We start from the raw sequence: 23,138 nt of genomic DNA on the forward strand, positions 1-23,138 counted from the left end.
TCAAACTGTAAGTTGGTACAGAATAGTATCTTTTTATTATTAGATGCTATCTTCAAATGAGAGAGTATATTTTTGGTACTAGGTTTTGAACCCAGGGTCTTTGCAACTTACTTCCATGCCCAACTTCTTTAATATTATTTGTTTATTTTGAGACAGGGTCACACTGAGTCCCTGACTTGCCCAGGCTGGACTTGAACTTGAGATCCTCCTTCCTCAGCTTTCCAGGGAGCTGGAATTATAGTTGTGTTCTGTTCCACCCTTCCCCACCTGGGCCTTCAGAATCAGATGGGCACCCAGGCCACCCAGAAGACCTGTGCATTTTGGGAACAGCTTCCAGGAGCTCAGGGCCCTCAGCCCCTTAGGCCAAGGCACATGTCAATAGCTTGAGTTGCCCTGGCCAGTGGCATGCCCAGTCTTCACTGGTAGCTCTCTAGAAGGTTTTCTTTGCTGCCAAGATTCCTAGATAAAAATCCACTGGTTGTTTCCAGTAAACACCCGCCACAGCCTGGGGCAGCAGCCTCGCCAGGCAGGCCTGGACTGTGATGAGAGTGCTCTGCTTTGGTGGGTAATTCTTAGCTGCCAACTGGCTGGGAACCAGAAGCATCACAACAAGCTCTTTTAATCAGCTTTTGCCACTCAAATTTAATGACTTCTCTGGAGGAAGTGGCTTTTTGATGAAATTAAGTCAACTGAACTTTCAGCCTGGGTTTACTGGTGTGTTGAAGAGGTCAGGAGGAGGAAGCTTGGGTGTCACTTGGAATCGATCACTGAGGTTGATGAGTTCCAGATAACAGAACCTGTAGATCCGGGGGCTTCCCTCTGAACGTCTCGGGACTGCAAGTGTCCACTTGTGTTTGAATCTCATTGGAGTGGAGAGGTGATTAGCTCAGAGGACGTGGCCATTCCCTTGTAAGCCATGAGCAGGGTTAGGTGTATAATCTGGAAGCGGAGAGGAGCCACACTCCTGAGGATGGCTGTGCCTGTGATGTCCTGGGGCCTTGGCCTCTGAGTGCCTCTCGTGGAGGCCACAGTGCTGGAGATTTCCTTGTAAGCAAGGTTTCCGGGTGCCTCCTGTTTGAGAAACGCTTCTCCCTGAAAATGAATCTATTTTTGATTCTTGAATTATCAGCATTTTCAGTAGACATCTGTACCCGTCATCAGCTGACCAGGGAGTGATGAGGGAAGGGCCTGGGGACAGTCATAGCTGCAGAGCAAGACACTGTAGCTAGGGTTGGCACCTCCCTGAGGCCCGGTGGACATCCGGGTTCCGAGTATTTCCCGAGCTGCTCAGCTGTCTGCGGTAGTTTGCTTCCCTAGTTAATAGAGCTAAGGCAGCTTATTTTGAGCTTACTTTGGCTCTGGTGGCTCAATCCAGCTCTGTGGGTGCTTTGTACCTCCCCTCTGCCTCATCCAAGTTCAAGGCTGTGGGTGAGCTATACCTCCCAATACATGGGATTGAGACCCACCTTGCCACCTTAGGAAGGGCTGTGGCTTTGGATCTGAGGTTGCACAACCCTTCCTGGGTCCCCAAGTTGAGAGTCTCCTTTCTGTCGCAGCTCTCTTGGAGAAGCGTGGGCCCAGGTCAAGAAGAGTCTTGCAGACGAAGCAGAAGTTCACCTCAAGTTCTCTGCCAAGGTAACCCCTCGACAAGGTCCCACGCGGGGATATGCTGATACATGGGGTGCAAAGGTCTCTCCAGTTGGAATAGTGTTTGTCATTTTCCATGCATGGAGAACTTCCTTCTCAAATTCATGTCATCAGTGATGTTTGGAGGTGGGACCTTGGTTTGTAATGGATGACGGAGTCATGAAGGTGGGGCCCCCATGACGGGACAGGTGGCTTTGGAAGAAGAGACCTGAGCTGATGCTGTCACTCATACCTTCCACCACCTCCGGAGCCAGCGGGGGGGGGGGGGCTCACCAGATGCTGACCTCTGGATCTGGGCCTCCCCACGTTCCAGAGCTGTGATCTGCAGAAACCTGGATGCTTTACAAAGCCTGCTTTCCTACTATGGAGAAAGGCGGTGACCTAGGGGGTGAGAGAGCTTTGTAAAGAGTTGCAGTGGGAGGAAGAAGGTGCTATTACCAGTTCCTCCCTCTGCAGGACTTAGCGCCCAAGATCGTGTTGACACCCCCAAGTGAGAATTCCCGGCAGAGCTGTAGTACTCACCTCCTTATTCCAAGAACTTCACAGCAAATTATCCCTCCAGCTTGCAGGGAAGGGAGCTGCCTGATCAAAGCAGCAGGTTCTCCCCCTCAGGTCTCCCTCTGTCCTAACCCTGTGCAGTGCTGTCCTCTGGAGCAGCCTCGATCTCCACTGACCACGGGGATGAATGACAGGCAGCCCAGTTAGGGGGCCAGACCCGTGAGCCTCTGGAGGGCTTCTCTGCTCAGCTCCAGGGAATCATGGGTGGCATTTATGCCCCAATAGCAAGACCCCTAATTCTGATAGTTGAGACTGCTTAACAGGTACTTGTAGTAGTGACTGAGTCAGTGTACAGGGCGTAATTCATCCGCATGGTTTTATCAACCACCTTGCGTGACGGCAGTTCTGTTTCACAGATGACAGAGGAGACAGATTAAAGCTCAGCCCGTGGCCACACTGCTGTGTGGATTCAGCTATGGAGGAAGCAGAGGAGGAATAAGCAACGAGCAAACCTGACCCCTGGACCTTTGCTTCTGACATTACCCCTCTTCAACTTCTCAGTATGGGGGTACTTGCCCAGCATACAAAGCCCTGGGTTCCATCCCCAGTATCATAAACCAACAAAACCACAGAGCCCTGCTCCGGAGGCACACTCTGCCTTCCCAGGAAGTGCTTGGAGCAGAGGGCAGGCTGCCCTGCACAAGCTCGTGCCATTCGGGAAGCACTACGGACATCACCATGCAGCCACCCAGCGGCTGGTGGAGGCTTTGCTGCAGGTGCCTCTGTGCAATGGTCTAGCCGTCAGTGCTGGTGGCCTTCGGGCATCAGAGCAGCAGCCTGGTAGCTTCATGGCAATTCCTTGAGAAAAAAGGGGCTCCAGGGATTTTATGGCTAATAAGATCCCCTATGTGCAAATCCATTTTCATACCTGCTCCAGAAGGCATATTGAATTCCATTCTTCATGTTCAGTGTCAGGGCTAAAAAAGCTCTTTCAGAAATGCCTTTTGAAAATAACCTTCCCAGCTTTTCTAGCCCACCAGCTCAAGCCATCACTAATAGCAACAGGTTGCTCAAGAAATGAGATTGCTCTATTCAAAGGAAGTTATACCTGGCTTAAGTGGAAAAAGGGAAAATAGAAAAATGCCCTTCTGATGGGAGAAAATCTAACCATTCATTAGAACTCTGCATTCAATCAGAAGATTCTGGGCCCCGGAGGAGGCAGAGTGGTGAATTTCAGCTCCGTCCTATTGCTAACAAGCTTTTTGATCTTGGGCATCGCACAGACCCCACGGGGCTCTGTTTCTTCACATGTGAAGAATCTGGACAGATCAGTAGCTTCAAACTTGTCTGTTGCCCATAGGAATGGATTTCACACAGTCACCCAGGATGCAGACACCCACACATGTACGCACTCCGTGTCTACTTAGGGATATTCGCACAAGCATGCACCAAGGCAAGTATGTTGAGACGCAGTGCTCACCTTTCTGAAATGCTCTGCGATACTTTCTTTCCGAGTCTGGTCCCTTCTCATCAGAAGTTGGCCCTGACCCAGCCGGTTCATTTGACAACTCCTAGCCACTCACCATGTGAAAACTCCGTGGTGTGCTGCGCAGTCTTTAAAGTTGATTCCAACTTGGAATTTGTTTTACTCTTTTCCAGTGTGGGATGCAAAAATAGAGGAAGTGGAAAGAGCCGAGCTTTGGAAAGGAAACAGATCTGCCCCCAATGGCCAGTCCATCCAGGACAGGTCACACCGGTCCCCATGTCCACAAAGACACACTTCCAGGACTTCTGAGCCCCTCACTAGACAAAGATGCTTACAATCTAGGGATGAATATTATACTTAGCCAACTTTTTCTTTATTTAAAAAATCCTTTTAGAGAAAAAAATCATGTCTTTAAAAATAGTTTATATATAGTGAGAGAGGGAGGGGGTGTCCTTTATCTTGGGAACTGAATGACTTTTGCTATCCGGTAGCATGGTGTTTCCAGAGTGTCCCTTGGAGTTGGGGGAAAGCTTTCCGTGTACGATCACATTGCTGGACCCACCCTACACAGCAGAAGCTGAGGGACCCGGGGATCCTCTGTGCCAGATTCTAACCCTGATACATGGAGTCCAGAAAGCATTTGCTTTCCAGCCCCTTAGAAACAGACCCCAAAGTCCCAGAACCCTCAGGGACACCCATGAGGGTCTGGTTCCCTTAGCAGCTAAGTTTGAATTCCTCCCCCCCAGCAAATGCCTGACCTGAAACCCGCTGTCTTAGTGTTTTGCCTGTGGCTATATCTGAATAGCAGAGGCTGAGTACTATGTAAAGGACAGAAGTACGGGTCAGAGCACCTCTGGAACCTGGGAAGGCCAAAATCCAGAAGTCAGCGTCTGGTGAGAGCCCCTGCTGGCCCCAGAAGTGGTGGAAGGGACGAGTGACAGCATCAGCTCAGGTCTCTTCTTACAAAGCCACCTGTCCTGTCATGGGGCCCCCACCCTCATGACTCCATGTCATCCATTACAAACCAAAGGTCCCACCTGCACATACCGCCCAAGACATACGAACTTGAAAATGAAATTTTGGTGCGTGCAATTGAGGGGACCCATCAAGCCATAGTAATGGGAAAGAAATTCCTACTTATGAGGGCTCAAGTCATGTCTTATAAACTGCCATCAGATGGGGACGTTTTCTTATATAAGGACAGTTCCAGCAGTTTTAAATAAAATAATAATAGTCACAACCAGTGACACTGTGGGGCAGCGGGATGACCAGTTCTCTGAAAGTCTGTGAAGGTTCTTCAGCAGCAAAACTGTCCTCATGTCACCCAGGGAACTGGGCACCGAAATGTTTGTCATTCTCTCTCTGAGTAGTAAGGGGGTGCCTGTCCTGCCCCAGCTCTGGCTGGACACTGAAGTCAGCTCTGAGCAAGCCAGATGTGGCCCCGACCATGGTGATGCTGCCGTGTCACCCTGAATAAGAACACCTACATTCCTGTGGTCTCCAGAGAACAAGACAGTGCTACAGGAGGCTGGAGAGGAGGAGAGCAAATTCACAGTCTCCAAGCTGAGCTGTGATCTATCCAGGGAAACCGAGCCGTGCTCCTGGGGCACCGCCAGGACAGGTGGAGGCTGAATCAGAGGGCTGCTAGCAGCTCCGCCGTGAATTTACCGAGGCTCGGATGACGCCCATATCGTGTTTGTATCCCAGGCACCTGGACACAGCAGCTGATTAATAAATAGGAACGATCAGCGATCAGCTAGTTAAATGGCATCCTGCCCACTTGACTGCATGCGCCAGTCACTGTGATAAGTGCTTGGGGACACAGACAGGTGACATGGTTTCTGTCCCCAGGAAGCTCGTATACATGAGGCTGTGGGACACAAATAAGTGTGGAGACAGCGTGTTTGTTAATTAGCTGGGTTTAACCATAATGTCACGTGTACCGTGCTGACCGTGAGAGGCTGTCTAACATTCCCAGCAGTGGCGGAAACACCACAGCGATGGTCCATAAGTTTATACGGTGCCATGACCTCATATCCATTTTAGTGAGTCTACTCTGTGATGTCCCCATCTTTCAGTGACACGTATTTCAAAACATCGTGCTGTGCACCATAAATAGATGCAATAATTTTTTTTTGTCTTTTTGAGACAGTTTTACCTTGCAGTTCAGGCTAGCTTTGCATCACTTTGTAGCCTACAGGCTGGCCTCAGACTCACAGCAGTCCTCCTGCCTCAGCCTCCTGAGTGCTGCGATTACAGGCTTGTGCCACCATGCCCAGCAAAAAAATTTTTAAATAAAAAATTAAAGAGAAGCAGCTTCAGAAGCTTAGTGGAGGAAGGAGTCACTGCTGGGGGACCACAGTGCTGCCGGCTCTAACCCCTCACCCCCAGCTATGAAGGTTCCAGTCCTCCTGTCCCACACGCCACAGTCCACCTTCTCTGTCCCTGCTGGCCAGCCCTGAATGTGCCCTGTCTCTTCTCCTCCACAGCTCCACAGTGAGGTGGAGAAGCCCCTGATGAACTTCCGGGAGAACTTCAAGAAAGACATGAAAAAGTGTGATCACCACATCGCTGACCTCCGCAAGCAGCTGGCCAGCCGCTACGCCTCGGTGGAGAAGGTGAGAGGCCAGGCCTGTGCTGGAGGGGGACGGGGGCAGCCACCGCTGGGAGAGGGTGTGCTCTGTTACTGGGAGAGGTTTTGTTCCTGTGTGTGTGCTGGAACAAGAGAGGGGGAGGCCAAGCCTCTAGCTCTGCCCTGAGAACCCCACCCTCCAAAGGGCAGGCAGGAGCCTCTCTCCATGGCCTGAGAGCCAGTGGAAGCAAGGAGAGAATGCAGGGGCCACAGTGCCTGTTGTGAGCACCTGAGAACCCGCAGCCCAGGTCTTTGTGGATACGGAGTCTGAGGCGCTGCTGGTTCGCAGCTGACCCTGTGTCTGGGCCTGGCTGCAGATCACCCCCTCCCACATGCCCAGCAGTGGGCAGTGGTCAGAACTGGAGAGAATGCTTGTGTTCAGCGTGGTGAGGAAGAATGCCCTGTCCAGGGGCTGACCCCAGTGCCTCAGATCCACACCCTGGCCAGCTACCTCCACCAAATGAAGAGGAGCTGGAGGTGGCCAGTGGAGATGAACTGGATAAGGGCCCAGCAGGGGGATGGCGGGCACTTCTGGGGGAAGCCTGAGGGTTAAGGCTGGGGAATGGGGTAGCTGATGCTGCCAGCTGCTGCACGCTGCTGGGAGGTGACTTGGGTGACTTCAGTGGTCTCTTCCAATCCTGAGAGGCAGTGATTTTAGGACCTCTCTGTCCCCAATTCGGGTCCATGCACCAATGCATACATGGCCCGAGGGATTGATTTAGGTCACATCCAAGCAAGAAGGGACAGGGAGGAGCCTCTGTACCATCACAAATCAGCTGGGTGACCCTCAGACCCACAGCGCCATCATCCACACCAACAAAGATGAGGGACCCCTCCCGAGACAAGGGAAGCCAGGCCACACGGCCCGGAGGCCCCTGCCCACAGATTTTCATCCTGCCATTGGCCCGCAGGCCCGGAAAGCCCTCACTGAGCGGCAGAGAGACCTGGAGATGAAAACCCAGCAGCTGGAGATCAAGCTGAGCAACAAGACAGAAGAGGACATCAAGAAGGCGCGGAGGAAGTCCACCCAGGCTGGTGAGCTCTGGGCTACATCCAGCTGATCACAGGGGCACAGGGGAGGGGCTGGAGGTGGTGACCGGAGACCGTGACCCCAGAGGGTGCAGCTCTGCCTTGCAGGATGGCGACGGGCATGGTTCTTCCAGCATCTCTTACCATGTCCTGCCTTCTTGTCTCTCGGCCTCGTGTCCAGGGATCTCAAAGAGAGAAACTTAGGGGGTGGAGGAAAAGCAGGCCAGGCTGTTCCTGGGCCGTGCGGAGCTGGGTGACCCATCTCTGACCAGGCACCAAGAGCACAGGGCCCTATCCCTGCCTGGAACCCACAGAACTGAAAATCCCAACCCGCCCCACCTCCAGAGGGAGAAAGGAGCAATGCTCTGAAGGCTGAGCTACAGGAGTGAGGTCTCCCCACCCCAAAAACAGCGGTAACAACTTGTTCACAGAGCCCAGCTTCAGATACGCCCACTTGCCCTCTGTGAGTTGGTGTCTGCTGCCACCTAGTGGTAAAAATTAGCTCATATACAAGGAAGAGAAGAAAAAAGTCCTGTTAAAACCAATAAAAACACTCAGCAACTATTTATAAATGAAACTACATTTTATGATACACAAGGACAATGCATATTAAAATGTGCACTGTGGAATTTGAGGTTAGGTGGCCTTTATGCATCTCAGCTTCTGGGCAACTTGGTACAATTTCATTACAGAATGAAGAAATCACCTTATAGATATTTTGGAAAGAAACGGGGCCAAAATAAATAAATGACATTAATATGGCGTAAGAATACCACTTAATCCAGGCATGATGGCACACGCCGGTAATCTTAGCACTCAGGAGGCTGAAGCAGGAGGGTCGCTGTGAGTTCAAGACCAGCCTGGGCTACAAAGTAAATCCAAGACCAGCCTGAACTGCATAGTGAGACCCTGTCTCAAAAAGACCCCCTCAAAAATGTCATTTAATATATAGCTCTTATAGTGTATGATAGTACATTGCTGGGGTCAGAAGCTTTAGTATAAATCAATAATATATTTATTGAGTTTGGAAGGGGAACTGAGAAAGGCTGCATTTAAATAAGTTTATTGAATGTGTTGCAAAACAATTATTGGTACCTGCTCAGTAATCAGCACACGAGGATATGAAGGTTATTTGCCAGAAATAACCACCATCTGTATTTCCTGCTGTTTTGATATTTTAAAAACAATATTTTATATAAATTAGATCATATTATGCTCTCCTGAGTTTACTATTAATTGTGATATGTTAGAATAATCCTATTTCATTCCCTCTACGTAGGTTTATGTATCCCTTCATGTATACTAGACTTTTTAACATCTGACCGGTGTTTAATTGTATGATTGTATCCAGATTCATTTCATTGCTTTCCTGGTTGATTTTTGGATCTGGGAGAGTGTTTCAGAATGTTCCCCGAGGCCAGCAATGATGCATTAGTGTAACTGTGTGTGGAGAGGACCAGATCTGCACAGGGAGAGGGTGCAGACGCTGGTCAAAAGATTTCATTCAGTTTGATGTATATTTCTAAATTCTTTCCAGACATGGTACCCACCAACAGCGGGTATGATACCTGTTTCTTAGACTTGCATCAGCATTGCCTGTTACCAAAATTTAAAGTCATTGGTGTGCTAGGAAAAAACAAAACAAAGAACCCCAGTAATTTATTTTTGATTTGTTTTTCTCTGTAAGTAGGATTGAGCCTTTTTAAAATGTACTTATAAATCATGTGGGTTTTTTTTTCCTGCAGACTGAATAACTCACTATTATCTTCTCCCTTTTTCTTGTTCAGTGGTTGTTCTTCTTAATGACTGATCTATAAGGATTCTTGGGTTTTTGTTTGTTTTTGAGCTAGGTAGTTCACACTGGTCTTGAACTCACTATGTAGCTCAGGCTGACCTCGAACTTACGGCCGCTCTCTTGGTCCAGCCTCCTGAGTGCTGGGATTACAGAAATGCACCAGTTAATTCTTAGACATTCAGACTGCAGATATTTTACCCTTTATCTTTTCATTTCATTCATTGTGATCATGCTTTTGTTTGTTTGCTGACTTTCGTTACTTTTTTTCTATGTAGTGGTCTTTTCTCTATGGTAGGTGTGACTTAGAAATTCCTTTCCTGTTCTGAGGGTTTTTTTTTAAAGTCAAACTCGTTTTCTTTTTGTAATGTTTTTGTGCATGGAAGGCAGGGCCCGTGTGTTTAGTTTTGTTCTGGTTTGGCTCTGATCTGTAGTATTTTCATGCCTGCCATTTTCAAGGCATTTCACTGTTTAGGTTTCGAGTTTATCTTTGTGATAAGACATGTCTCAGAGGAAATCTTTGACCAAGGGATTTGTTACTACTCAGATAAAAGGATCTCTTGTTCCTCTTTGAAATTATTTTGCATTGAAAGAGCCAAGTCCTTAGAGTGACTATAAAAAATACTACCCTTACTTGGGGGTGTAGCTCAGTAGTAGAGCGCTGGACTCATCCCCCCACGGCAAAATAAACACACCAAAACTACCTTTATTGAGCACTTAACTACATGCCAGGCCTAGCTCCAGGTCTCACAGCCTTGTCCCTTAATCTCCAGAGGACCCCACCATAAAGAGGTTGCTCAGAAAACTCCACAGCTTCCTTCTTCCCGGTCCTATGTCTCCCTCTCCCTCATCATCTGCGAGGTTTCTGGAAAGCAGGGGATCAGGATCATCACGGTATAACTTTAAGTCATCATAATCATCGTCACTGTAGCTCACGTTGAGTATTTTGCAGTCTCTGCAAGTCTCCGTCCTGAGCACTGGGCATACTCGACGTGCTCAATCTTTACAGTGACCTTGAGAGCACAGCCTTGGTGTCCATTGTACAGCTGATAGATGCAGGGCCACGGCACACGGCCAGGGTTTCCATGATCGGGGTTACACTTCGAAGGCCAGTGGAGTGAGCGTGACAGGCCGGCTGTCCTGGTTCTCAAGGGACACTGCTGGGGCGGGGTCTGTTTCTAACCCTTGAGCTGCCCTCAAGAGCAGACGCCCTCAGCCTGCTGCTTCCTGCATTGCGGAAGTCCCCGCAGCATGTTCTCTAAATCAGGCTCAGTAGTTCAGGCTCCAGAGCTTCATGTCTGTTCCTTCCCAGGTGACACAGTCACCTCAGCCCCAGCAGGCATGTACTCTTGCTGGACAGCGTTTGCAGAGAAATCCGCTCCTTCCTGCAGCTCAGTGCCTCTTGGGGTCAAAGGCCCAGTCCGTGGCCGTGAACCACGACCAAAAGAAGCAAAGCCCTCGATCTGGGCTGTGTTCCTCAGGACTCAGCCCTTGTGCTGTGCAGCCACACATCGCCACCAAGCGACAGAGGTGGTGGTGTGGCCAGGCGTGGGGAACAGAGTTACGCAGGAGGCCCTGGGGTGCATGGGCACTGCTCTCTTCCTTAGGAGGAGGCACTGTGATGCCACAGGAGGAACTTGGTGTCTGTTTGAGTCACCAGGGTTCCTAGAGTCCCCTCCAGAATGACTGGCGTGACGACGTTAGCTTTGGGGTTGGCCCATGTGCTTTTCGGACCCTGACCTAGGACCAGGACACCATCTCCTCCATGCAGCCACCATGACAATACTCTGAAAGCTACTTTTAGGCAAAGCTGGGTGGCACAGCGGTGTCTCCTCCAGCCACAAGCTCACCGGCATCACCAGAGCTGCTGCTGACGCCGCAGTTTCTGCCCCAGCAGCTCCGGGGCGGATTCTGGCTTGTTGCATTTCCCGCCCACTTCTGGGGCTGCTGATGCTGCCGGTCCACAGACTGGGATTGCATAGCAAGGCTCCAAGGCGCAGAGACACCTGACAATGTTTGCAGTTAGTTCTCCGGTAGTCCTGGTTCCAACGACAGAGTGTTTCAAACATGCATGTGATTATGGGGAGGGATAGAGTAGCTGAGCCCTCAAGAGTTAATAGTCACATTTGTTCAGATCTTTCATTACAAAATAGAATACAGTAGAAGGAGCTAATCTCCCCTTCCACGTTCCCCAAGGCCACTGCTCTTCTGAGGTTGGTGTGGAACACGTTAGCAGAGGTTTTGTCCTGTTTTGACACAGGGAATGGGCCATCACCACCAGGCACATTATCCTGTGATTCAGGGTGATATGCTGTTACACACACACACACACACACACACACACACACACGACTTGCAGACATCTCTCCTTTAATTAGCACTGAGCTGCATATGTTTTAATGAATCAGGAGGCTCCAGTGTAAATGCATACTACCAAAATATTTCTTAAACTCGTGCCAGAGCCTGGGGTTGGGGTCATTCCTTGGTGTATACACTCTTCCTGAGAAACCCCTCTGAAATTCTTGGTCTCTGAGGTTGAGTTCAGACTGATGTTTTAAGATTAGTTTCCTGGGGTGCTGGGTCACCCCCTCGCTTCCTTGCCCTGCTCCCCTCTTCTTCCCATCTCATCCCTCAACTTCCCAGTGGCTTCCAGGACCATAGGGGAGGAGAGGGCAGGCCACCAAGGCCACAGAAGGAAAGAACAAGCGGATGTCCCATGATGCTGGCTGTTGGCTTTTCCAGGAGACGACCTCATGCGCTGTGTGGACCTCTACAACCAGGCCCAGTCCAAGTGGTTTGAAGAGATGGTGACCACCACGTTGGTATGTGGCCAGAGGGGCCAGAGGGGTGTGAAGATGCCAGTACAGGGGGGCCCTCGGCAGGGGTGGTGGGCACAGAGGGATGGAGGTGACCACAGAGGTGTCATTAGATCTGTTCCAAGGTTAGAGTCAAGACTGCACCCTGGGTCTGTCTGTGCATTCAAGGGCCTGGACAAGGGCCAGCACTGCTGTACCCAACTCAGGCTCTGCACTGAGGGTCTGCTGTCCAACAGACAATGCCCTGAGCAGACCCTTAAGGTGAACGTTCACCCCACCCCCGTACATGCACACAGGAGAGTCGCAGGCAGACACATGTGCAGGTGCTGGGCAGGGGAAAGGCACGGAGTCTCACCAAAGCAGCGGACCCCAAAGATGCTCCACGGAGAGCTGCGTTACAAGGGGCAGCGCCTCCTCGTGGGTCAGACCTGCCTGGGTAGGAAAGTGTGACTGCTACTGGGGCCACACGGAGAGGGACAGTGCTGCTTATCCTGCTGACCCGCTGCCCAGGGCCACCCGCTGTCCATCCAGCATGCAGCCAGGCAGCTGCCTTCCCCAGGCGTTAGCCCACCAGGGCTGATTAGAGGCCTCTACCAGGGCCAGTGACCCGGTTTTCCTGCCTAATCCCCTAATTAAGCCCCCCGCTTTGCCCCACTTCCCGGTTAATCACCTGGGCTGTGACCTAGTTAGCACAAAGTAACAGTATAATCCCTTAAATTCCAAAGACGAGGAACTATTTAGAAACCAAAGGACAAGCCCTGTCCACGCTTCCATTCAGGAACCGACTGCTCCCCTTCCTGACTGTCCCCACCTGGCCTCTTCTCTGTCCCTCGGCACGAGAGTGGACAGAGGAGGGAGGTTGCCCAGAAGGGCCTCAAGGACACAGACGTCAGAGTTTGAGAGGCCCAGTGCTCCACCACAGCGGGGTACCGGGGCACTAGATCTGGGGCTGTGCTGCTGTAGAATCACGATTAAGAACGTGATAGACTCTGGTTTAAATCCTGCTCCTTAATTCCGTGTCACCTTGGCCAAGTGACATTCTCTCTAGGTGATAGTTTCCTGGCTTGGAAAGCTGGGAATATTACAAAGCTTCTTTCTTTGAGTGAAGACCTCCCATCTGTGGAGGGTTTTCTCCTGATGCCTGACCGAGTGGACTTTCAGGAAATAAAGGTCTAGCTTCTGCCGTACCTCACCTTCACCCCAGAAATAGTGCTGGGGTTCATTGGAGCTCAGAGGGTCAGCTGGGGTTGACGTCATCAGCTGGGGACTTGTGTTTTGGATGCATGGCAGGCTGGGACCCGCTGAGTGGGGAGGTCCCCAAGTTGGGGGGGGTGCACTCAGAGGTCGCTGGTCTCTTCTTCCCTGGCAGGAGCTGGAGCGGCTGGAGGTGGAGAGGGTAGAGATGATCCGGCAGCATCTGTGCCAGTACACACAGCTGCGGCATGAGACAGACATGTTCAACCAAAGCGTGAGTCCCTACCCGCAGGCTGAGGCCAGCAGGATCCTCAGAGGCAAGGGGCCAGGGGCAACCACCAGGCACTACGCCGTGGCAGTTTAAGTGGCTTCTACAAACCAACCCATCCTACCCTGGGCAGGGGCAGGTGTACCTGCTCATGAGTGACATCTGGGGGCTACCCTGGGTGACCACATGATTGTTCCCCAGTACATGGGACAGACGCTCCCTTTAGCTGTGGAAACTGATACAGTCAATGAGCAGACAATACTGTTTCTCTTGATGAATTTCTCAAAAAAAATAAATAAATAAATAAATACAACTCACAAATATCCAAAAAGTGTGACCTGCTCTGGGCTCCAGCTGCTCCTCCTGTCCTTCAGAGGAGCGCCTGCCATGAAACCTTCTAGAAAGGCTGCTCTGAGCAATACCCATTCAAGTACAGCATGACATCTTTTGACAGTGTCCCCTCTTCTCTGTCCCTTGCAGACAGTCGAGCCTGTGGACCAACTACTTCGAAAAGTGGACCCGGCCAAAGACAGGGAGCTGTGGGTCAGAGAGCACAAAACGGGCAACATTCGCCCTGTGGACATGGAGATCTAGACACGCCTGGGCGGCCCTCGGGGTCCTCCCAGGAGAGGGGCTGGGGTCCCAGCGAGGGGATGGAGGCCCCACTGGGCAGAGCTGTCCTCCTACCCAATCTCCTGGTCCATTGAGGAGAGGGGGAAAAGCTGGTGATTCCAGAAAGACGACCGGACAGCCCAGCTGGGGTTTCCCCAGCATCCCCTGCCCAGACGACCTTGGACCCGCAACCCTGCCCTTGTCTCTGAGCCCCCCAACTCCCATGCTGTGCTTGCTGCTCTGAGAACAAACTGAGGCTGGAAATCTGTGGTCCCTGCTGAACTCCACGGGGTGACTGTTGTAGCATATGTTCCTGGATGCCCCAAAGGCTGTCCTCCAGCTGCCCACCTTGTCTGCAGGGCTTTGGAAGATCGGGGAGGGATATCTGTGTCCAAGCCGGGGTCAGGCTCAGAATTGTGACTACAAGGAGCCCTTTGATTTACAGCCCTCACCCAAAATCCTTTGCGGCCCTCCCTGTCTTTTCCAGTTGCATTCTGGGAACCCACCTCTGAATTTCTTGACTGCTTTTCATCCCTAGCAGGCTTGGGAAGAAGGCTTGGCTTCTCTCTTCCCAGACCTACCCTGCCTGGATGGGTCAGGATGGAACTACCTCATTTGGCAAATTAGCCCCAATTTGGAGCATTAAATCATGGCTCCTCTCAGATCAGGCATTGTCTGTAAAATCTCCCCCAGGAAACCCCAAGCCACCCTGCCCTCCCCTGCCTTCTGAAGTACACCCTCTGCCCCATCCCGCCACCCCATCCCAGTCTCAGGAGAGGAAGTTTTCTGAAGTTCTCAGCCAGCAACATCTCATCCAGCTATGTGCGTGTCCATGGAAGCAAACCAGCTCATCCCAGAAACCAGCCAGCCACAGGAGGTCTGCAGGGTCTGTCTGTCCACTGCCCTCTGCATCCCTGGGCCACCCTTGCCTCTGCTGCCCCAGGCTGCTCACCGCAGTGTCATGGGGCCGGGCAGTCCCCATGAGAGACAGGTCACGCCAAGTCTAGGCCATCTCCAGATGGCTCGGTCTGCTTGTGCACAGGGGTTTGGGAATGCTGGCCCTTGTTCAGGCACTGGACAAACACTGCAGACTCTCCCACGACTGCAGTAAGGCATTAACACCAGGCAGTGTCACAGTGCAGGGCCTCATGGGGCACCAGCGCCTCCTTCCACTCTGCCCATCTTCCCTGGAGACCTGGGGGCTCTCAGCACTGCCACAGGGTCCACCTCCTCTCTTCTTTCCTTCCTCCGGTACAAATGTGTTCTTGGCCATGGTAATCTAGAGAATCTGTCTGAGGCAGACAGGGGTGGGGGTATTAGATGTCTCGTAGAGATGAGGGCAGATTCCAGCTGCAAGCAGGTGCCCTGAGCACCCATCTTCCCACGTCTTTCCCACCGATGACTTTGCCTTTGACTGTATACCTCCCGTAAGGGCCAAATCCTGTGACCCCAGCTCACCGATCTCCCCCACCTTCCCTGCCAGTGACGGAGGACTTCTGATTCTCGGGTCTTTGGGCACTTCCTTTAGTTCACATCAGAAAGATGTCCAGTCCACTAAACTGTCATTTTCCTTACTGAAACATTCCAGCCCCAGAGGCCAGCGTTCCGGTGTCCACCAGGCTGCAGGCTGGCGTCTGTCCGTCTGTCCGTGTGGTGGAGAATCAGCCCCTGCGGTTACTCCCTCTAGACCTGGGCTTGGGCTCGGATACCAGCTACTAACTTTAAGATACTGTTTCTTGATTTCTTCATTAAAAACGGGTGCTAGCGGTAATTGCCTTGTGGCTCAGTAAACGAATCTGGAGGTGATTTTCAAGCGTTCAAAGCCAACAGCCTTGTTATTGACACAGGTATTTTGAGTGCGATGTGGCTCACCGACCGTCTCCTCTCTTCTGTGTAAGGGTTCCCGCATGCTCTGGCGCTAGGATGGAGGAGGCTCCTGCTCCTTCCGGAGTACCCCGAATTGGCCATCCTTCCAGAAGTCCATCTTCCCCCCTTAATCCCTACCCCTCATCGCTTGAGCTCATTCACATACACCTGTTCTTTTTTCCCCCCCAACTCTCTGTTCACCCATCAAGCATTTAGTTAAGGTCGAGCCACGTGCCAGGATCCAGTTTGACAATGAGCTCTGTGGTGGAGAAACCCGGGAGCTTGGTTGGCGTAGGTGTGTCTTTTCCCCAGTGGCCTGGCAGGTGGCTGAGTGGCGTCGGTGTAAAGGCATCTCCAAACTGAGGCGCTCAAGGCACTGTGTGTTGTGCTGAGTGTTGCAACCTAGATGCAAAAGATGAACACCATGTCTGTCCCCGCTGTCCCTGTGGACAGGGGAACATTTACAGCTCTCTAGAGAGGAAAAATCTCACTCATCTCCCATATCTACCCAGTGAGATTCTTGAATCAGAAACTACTGCCGCGAGCTCATGGCAACACCTAGATTTCCATCGCCTGGTCACCAGACCCTCATGGTGTAGACCCAGCTCTGGTCGGTTTCACAGATTTCTTTTGTTGGCTTCCAATAACTCTCCTTGCAGTACCAGAGAGGAGGAATGAAGCCCAAGCATAGCCAGAGGGTGCCGGGAACAGCATGGGGAGTCAGATTCAACCCTATTAACAGGACCCCTCCAGCAATGGGTAAAATCAAGATTAGGATGAAGTCTAGAAAATCTAAAATGTACCCTGGAGTAAGAATCTCGGTACCCAGGTGGCACAGTCTGTTTTTAAGGTGCTGGGATGGAACCCAGGGCCTCGCGTGTATTAGACAAGCACCTCCGGCTCTGTTGGGCATAGCTTCATGTGTGTCTTGCTGCTCAGGTTATGACAGGATTTGCTGGGGTTATTCAGGGTGAGGATACAGCCGTTGTCCGATGTCTGAGACCAGCTTAGCCCCCCTACCCGCTGCCACCTGGGAGACCTAATCACAAGTTTGTCCACGAAAGCCTGATGTGTTTGTTAATTGTTTTGGTTTTGTGGTGCTGGAGACTGAACCCAGCCCAAACTCGCACTAGGCAAGTGCTCTACGACTGAGGTACGTCCTCGCCCCAAAAACTTGTTTAAAAAAATCTCTAAGATGAACGATGTGCCAAGTGGCCAGTTGCCATGACAACCTCTAGGAAAAGCCAGCTGTCACCCTTTTATTTTCCTTCTACCTGCTTTTGGGCAGCACTGCAATGCACAGGCTGTTTCAGGGGGACCACGGGGTCCTCTTCCTACCTCCACCCCGTGGCCTGTTGACCTCGGGGGATTTCTACAATAGCAGAGACTTCTCTACCTGGCAAGGCTAATGATGGAAACAACAGAAACTATGTGAATTCATGACCAGGGATCTGTTTCTATTCCCTTTGAGAAAACCAACCAATTGCCAGGTTAGCAGATGGCTGCGTAAAAATCCTGGCTGAGCCAAAGTCCCTTCTTGGAACTATAAAAGCCATCAAATGCAAAGCACATCAAAGATCATGGCTCATTTAGATTTTACCCCAGTTGCAAGTAACCGTGATGCAGGACTCAGGACCTGTTCGTGCTTCTGTAGACAGAGGAAAGCCCTTGACAAGTGTCAGGTGGGGGACAGAGCAGCAGCCCACTGGTCGCACCCGGTCACCGTTTCATTCTTATGGTTCTTCCTCCCACCACCACATGACTCACAGCCACCTTTTTCCAGGATGGTGGAGGTGGAGCTGACCTGGTAATGTTTGCCCCTTGGAAGTGTGAATTTTGGTACTTATGTGGTCTTGTAACCATTACCAAAATCCAGATAAGATTCACACCCCCTACTGTGGCCAGTTTTTTCTTCCCACCTCTGACCAAGCAAGTGGAGTCACACCGATGATGAAGCCTTTTGTGGCCTATGATATTGTAGGTGACAGTCGTGTGTCCCTTTTCATCGCTGAGTAGTATTCCATCGTATCAGGCGGTCCACAGTGCTTTCTTGTTTTGTAGTGAACCATTGGGCCTGGCAGTTCATGGCCTAGCATCTTCGTTTGGTTTGCATCCCACCCCACCTCTCCCTGCAGCTCCCAAGGCTCTCTTCCAAATGCCAGCCATGCCCACAAGTGGTTCTTGGCATTTACACTCACCTTTTTGGTCCGTGTTAGGTTTTTTCCAGTGCAGCAAGCAGCCAGAGCTTGGAGGGACAGTGGCAGATAGGGTCAGACACAGCTGCCTTTCAGATCTGCAACCCGAAGCTTGCATCCCAGCTAGAAGATCCACACCCTTCCGTACGCTCACCGTAGGCTCTGTGTTCCCTGCATTCACTCGGTGTTGGGGCTGTGAGGGGCCAGTGGTGGCCCTTGACACACCATGATCTCCGTGCCAGTGGCTTGCTGTGCCAGCTGAGGGAACTTGTTCTAGGTGGGCTCTTGGACCTCTCAGTACTGTGTTCTGTGTCCTCCCCATCTTGTTTTCTGGTTGGTACCCCCTGCACATGGTCATACCTAACCTGCATGTCATCTGCACAGCTGCCTAGAGTTGCCTACAACCCTTGTGGGGGGCACCTCTCCATTTAGGCTGAAACGGAACCACAGAATTTCATGAGCTAAGAATGAGACCAATCCTAGGACCTCCCCACTGAAAGATAAATTATATGTTGTTATCTTTGGGATCTGTCCTCAAGAGCCAGGCCACGCATACATACAGATGGTGTCACCTTGGTGGAATCCTAGTTCTGGACCTTGCTCAGCTGGTGGTCACTCTGACCCTGGCCTGTGCCTACAGCCAACTAGGAAGCAGTAGATGGCAACAGGCATACGACTGAATTTAGGCAAGTCCAGGCCAGGCTGTGAGTGTGACCCCAGTGTCCTCCAAGATACGTCTTGATCATGGCCTGCTCAGTGGAAGACACCTGAAAGTCCCTCCACGTGAACTGGGGACATTGCTGGGTTAAGGCCAGATATCTCCAGAGCCCATAGGATCCTGGGTAGAATAGTTCCCGGAGGACTGGACGTTGCCAGGGAGGACTCCACCTCCCCTCACCTGCCAGGAGTGTTGTTTCTGATGGGACCATACTGAAGGAGAGAGGCCAGACTCAGCAGCTTGAGTCAGGGTAGAAAGAACTGATCAAACCTATGCGCCATTCCCCACTGCTAGGTGCTGGGATGGCTGTCAGGAGAGGGTGGACAGTGTCTTGAGTGGGTGGGGCCTGCTTTGGATACCCTGAATGATGTAGGGGACATTGGTCCTTGGTGTTTGGGCCAGTTTCTAGTTGGACTGTGGTGGGTGGGATGTGCAGGCTGAGGTCCAGGGTGTTCTCACAGGGACAGTGTTACATGGGGGTACAGAGGAAAAGCCTGTGGCACTAGAGAAAGCCAGGACTGGCCTGCCCAGCTGCCTCATTTCCCTGTACCCTAAAACCAGACCTTATATACTCATGTTAAGGGGGGGTGCTTCCCTCTCTGCACCTCCCTTGGCAGACAGACCCCCCAGCATTGTGGCGTTCAGGCAGCTCTGTGTGGACCCAGATATTCCAAGGGACACCAGCCATCCTGGGTGATAGGGCCCCCAAATTTGGGTCTCTTCCCTTTCCGTAAGAAGGAGATGACCAGAGGCATTCCCTTCACGGACACAAGCACATCAGCAAGCCCTATGAAAGTGGAATTTTCTAACAAAATAAACCTGCTTGTCCAGTCTGTTTTCTGTAACTTTTGCTAAATACTTTATACATTTTTTTAATGTTACAAAGCGGTGTCTCCTGCCAGCATTCCCCGCTCTGGTATGAATGTGTTTACTCTACGGTGTATATCCTTTCCTCCTCTGGCTGCCTAGGTCAGTAAATAAAATCGATGTAATATAATTTATAAGTAACACTGTTGCAAATCTGATCCCCATGGAGGCTGTAACCTGCCCCTCCCCACCCAGTAATAGTATTCGTGTGTATTAATGCTGAAGAATTAAACGTTTCAAGAGTTTAAATTTTGAAGGCGTTTACTATATATAATTGTCCCGCATCAATATAAAGTGTTTTCAGGACGATTACTGCTCTCACTTTTCCCCTGCAGCTCTGTATGTACATTTGAGATGCTGAGATTCATCCCATGTAAAATAAACTGTCCAGAGACTTTGCTTTCTAGAAGGCTGCCACGGTGTCCGTTGAGGGGTTGGTCACAAAGGGCTGCTGGTCATTCCACTTCTGATGACAGGCGGGACAGCGGGCAGCTGGATGATGGTCCCTAGGTGGACCCTGTGTGCTGGCCCTAGCCCCGACCTCTGCTGACTTCCTGTCTGCCTGAGTTCCAGCCCTCCGCTTCCCTTCTGTAGCTGCTGGCCGTTCTTTTCTACTCGTCCATTTATTCCTCCAACACTCACCGAGCATCTCTCATATGCCAGACAGTGCTCTGAGCCAGCAAAGCACACCAGTGACTGAGACACTGGGCGCCCTGCCTTTGCAGAGCTTGTGTTTAGTAGGGACAGAGACAGAAGAAGCTGGAGACCTAATAACTGTGTCCTACTGTCCGGGTGCAGACGAGACGACGTGTTGAGCAAACAGGACAAAGCTGAAGGCCTGGGTGGGGAAGCTGCTATGGTACCCAGGAGAGGGGCGTGACCTTGGGAAGGTGGCATCTGATCGCACACAGACCTGTCGGGTCACGGGGGAAGGTTCTGGCCAGAGTAACGGCTCGAGGCCAGTGTGGCCGGCACGGATGGAGGCGTGAGGAGAAGGGAGCAGGTGAGCTCAGGGAGGTGGCCGTGGGACGGTGCTGGCCATCACGGGGCTCTGAGATGTATCACGGGGATCCATGTGCACAGCCCGATGTCGTGCAGGTGGGGCAGAGGTGGTGCTCCCTGGAGAGGGCACATGCCAAGGCAGGCGGGGCAGCCAGGTGCCAGGGTGATGACAGGAGGGAGTGGGAAGTGCTGAGGAGGACGCCAGGGGTGTTCACCCAAAGGATGGGCAGCTATTTTCAGCAAGCAGGTGGCCGGCAAGCTGTCTCCCCTCTCAGGGCAGGGCTTTCTGCAGCCAGGAGGCTCCCGCTGTCCTTAGATCGTGGCAGAGGAAGTGGAGGAACGGGGCAAAGGCGGGGGCCTGAGCCCAAGGAACAGCCAAGACCAGGGTCCTGTTCGAGGACGACGGGCCCGGCCTCCTGCAAGCGTTTGCTTCTTCTGGTCCCGGCCAGACTGGCAGGTGGGAGATGCAAGCAGCCCTCTCCCCACAGTGGCAGCTAGCAGCAGTCTTTGGGGTGCTGGAGGGTTGATGGCCCCGGCTCAGACTTAACAAATCCACTCACTACACATCATCTGCTGCAACTTGTTTGGCTAAGAAGCATGAGGTCTCCCTCTGATAGAAGATGTTTACGCAGGTTTTCAAACAAACGTCCAGGTCATGACCCCTCAGCATCAACACAGCTGCCTGAAGTCCCCTCCCTGGGTCCCCTCTGGGGGAGAGGGACTTCTCTGGGCACAGCAAGCTGAAGGATATGGGCTGTACTGCACCGCTTCTGACCCTCTTTCCTCCTCACCCCAGGAAGGGAAAGAAAAACTTGGGGGTGAGGGGTGGGGCTGGCAGTCTCCTGTTAAACCCAAGGTCATGTGTCCCTTCACCTATGACCTTTTCTGTTGCCATGGTGGCCCCAGATCTTTACCTACAGACATGGAGATCTTGGTACCCTCACAAGGCCTTCTTGGAAAGAGGCAGTGAACGAAGCCCAGAACAGGCAGCGGGCAGAGCTGAACTCTCCTGGCTTGGTCACCAAGCACCTGTGTGACCAGGCCGGAGACCTGTCTTGGAGCCCCCAGTGACACTGGCCTTACCTCATGCACAGTCTTGATACAGACAGATCTGGCATCTAGAGACACTTCTCACAATACACCCAAGGCTCAGAGCCAGGGCCAGGATCTCTGCCAAAAATCACCTTTTTACTCCTCCCTAACCCCCAAGACTGCACTAGGCTGCATCGAGGCTCCATACATGAATGTGAAAAAGTTAAAAAACAGAACACACACACACACACACACACACACACACACACACACACACACACACACGAAGGTTTCCTGAGAACTCTGGAAATGTATTGGATAGGTTATACCAGAAGACTAGATCAGCTCTTGGATACTTGAACTTCTAGGTCCTTCCAGGCCCTTCCTGAGTAAGGTCAAGGTGGGGGGCATGATTGGATAAGTATTTCTCAAAGGCCCACGTGTAAAAGGTCTGGGAACCAGCTGTGGTGCTACTGGGACCATTTCGGGGTGGGGGGTGTCCAGTGACAGGAAGTTAGGTCACTAGGGGTGTGCCCATGATGGAAGCCAGGACACACAGGACCTATTTCTTTCTTTCTTTCTTTTTTTTTTTTTGTCTTTGTCCTTTTTATCGGTACCAGGAATCAAACTCACAACTGCCTGCTTGCAAGGCAGGCGCTTATGCCGCTGAGCTAAATCCCCAGCCAACACAGGACCTTTTCTGTCTCTTCATCTTCTGCTTCCTGACCACGAGGTGCTAGCTCTGCCTCACATTCTGCTTTGCGATGAGCTGCCCCAGGCCAGAAGCAATGGGACCGGCTGGCTGTGAACCAAAGCCCCCAACTTGTGGGTCACAATCAGTCCTTCCTCTGTTTTGATTATCTCAGGAATTCTGTCACAGTCAGGGGCCTGGTGGCTTTCTCTCAGCAGTGAGACCTTGTTTTGCCCATCATAGCCCTTTAGGTATTGGGGCACAAACCCCACTTACTGCCTCAAGATGGCAAGATGGGCATGATTCTCAGCCCCAGCAGGGAGGAAACAGCTTCCTAAGGCAGAGGACCAGGCTGCAGCCCAGGTGTGGCCCCCTCCTGCAGTGCTCAGCTAAGCCAAGCCTGCTGCAGCCTTCCCACTAGGTGACAAGAATTCAGGGGGGCACAATGTGCCCGGGGGCTCCCCTGGTGCTCTGTGCTTGTCCCCAGCTGCAGCATGCTCCAAGCCCCCCTTGTTCCTGCCCCATTTTTTTATCCATCTACTTACTCAGAAAATACATGGCCCTGCCTACTAGACCCCAGCACCACGCTGATGCAAAACACAACCTTCAGGCTGGAGCTAAGCCACAGGTGTATGCCCACATCATTTTTGTTAATTTTTTAATTAATTGCCAGAGTTTTAAAGTGTGGACATTGATTTCTGGATTTCCTTGTTATCGATGAATGATTAGGAAAATGGATATGGGTGCACCTCAGCTGACAATGAGGGTTACACACCATAAACCTACTATAAAT

The 23,138-nt window shown here is 51.7% G+C and overlaps 1 protein-coding gene across 8 annotated transcripts in view; it reads left to right on the forward strand.

Moving 5' to 3' along the window:
* Positions 1–20,029, forward strand: part of Gas7 (growth arrest specific 7) — a 222,413-nt gene extending 202,384 nt beyond the window's left edge. For all 8 annotated transcript variants that reach the window (XM_013148709.3, XM_013148708.3, XM_005002088.4 and 5 more), the window contains 6 exons: positions 1,557–1,635; positions 6,121–6,249; positions 7,175–7,298; positions 11,827–11,906; positions 13,270–13,368; positions 13,843–20,029. In XM_013148709.3, the coding sequence (XP_013004163.2) occupies positions 1,557–1,635; positions 6,121–6,249; positions 7,175–7,298; positions 11,827–11,906; positions 13,270–13,368; positions 13,843–13,956 (625 nt within the window). In that variant the 3' untranslated portion in view covers positions 13,957–20,029. The remainder of the gene's footprint in view (positions 1–1,556; positions 1,636–6,120; positions 6,250–7,174; positions 7,299–11,826; positions 11,907–13,269; positions 13,369–13,842) is intronic.
* Positions 20,030–23,138: the final 3,109 nt, after the last annotated feature.

This window comes from Cavia porcellus, unplaced genomic scaffold, assembly GCF_034190915.1.
Source record: "Cavia porcellus strain 051 isolate PalLab524CR breed Dunkin Hartley unplaced genomic scaffold, mCavPor4.1 scaffold_32, whole genome shotgun sequence".
Taxonomy (NCBI): Eukaryota; Metazoa; Chordata; class Mammalia; order Rodentia; family Caviidae; genus Cavia; species Cavia porcellus.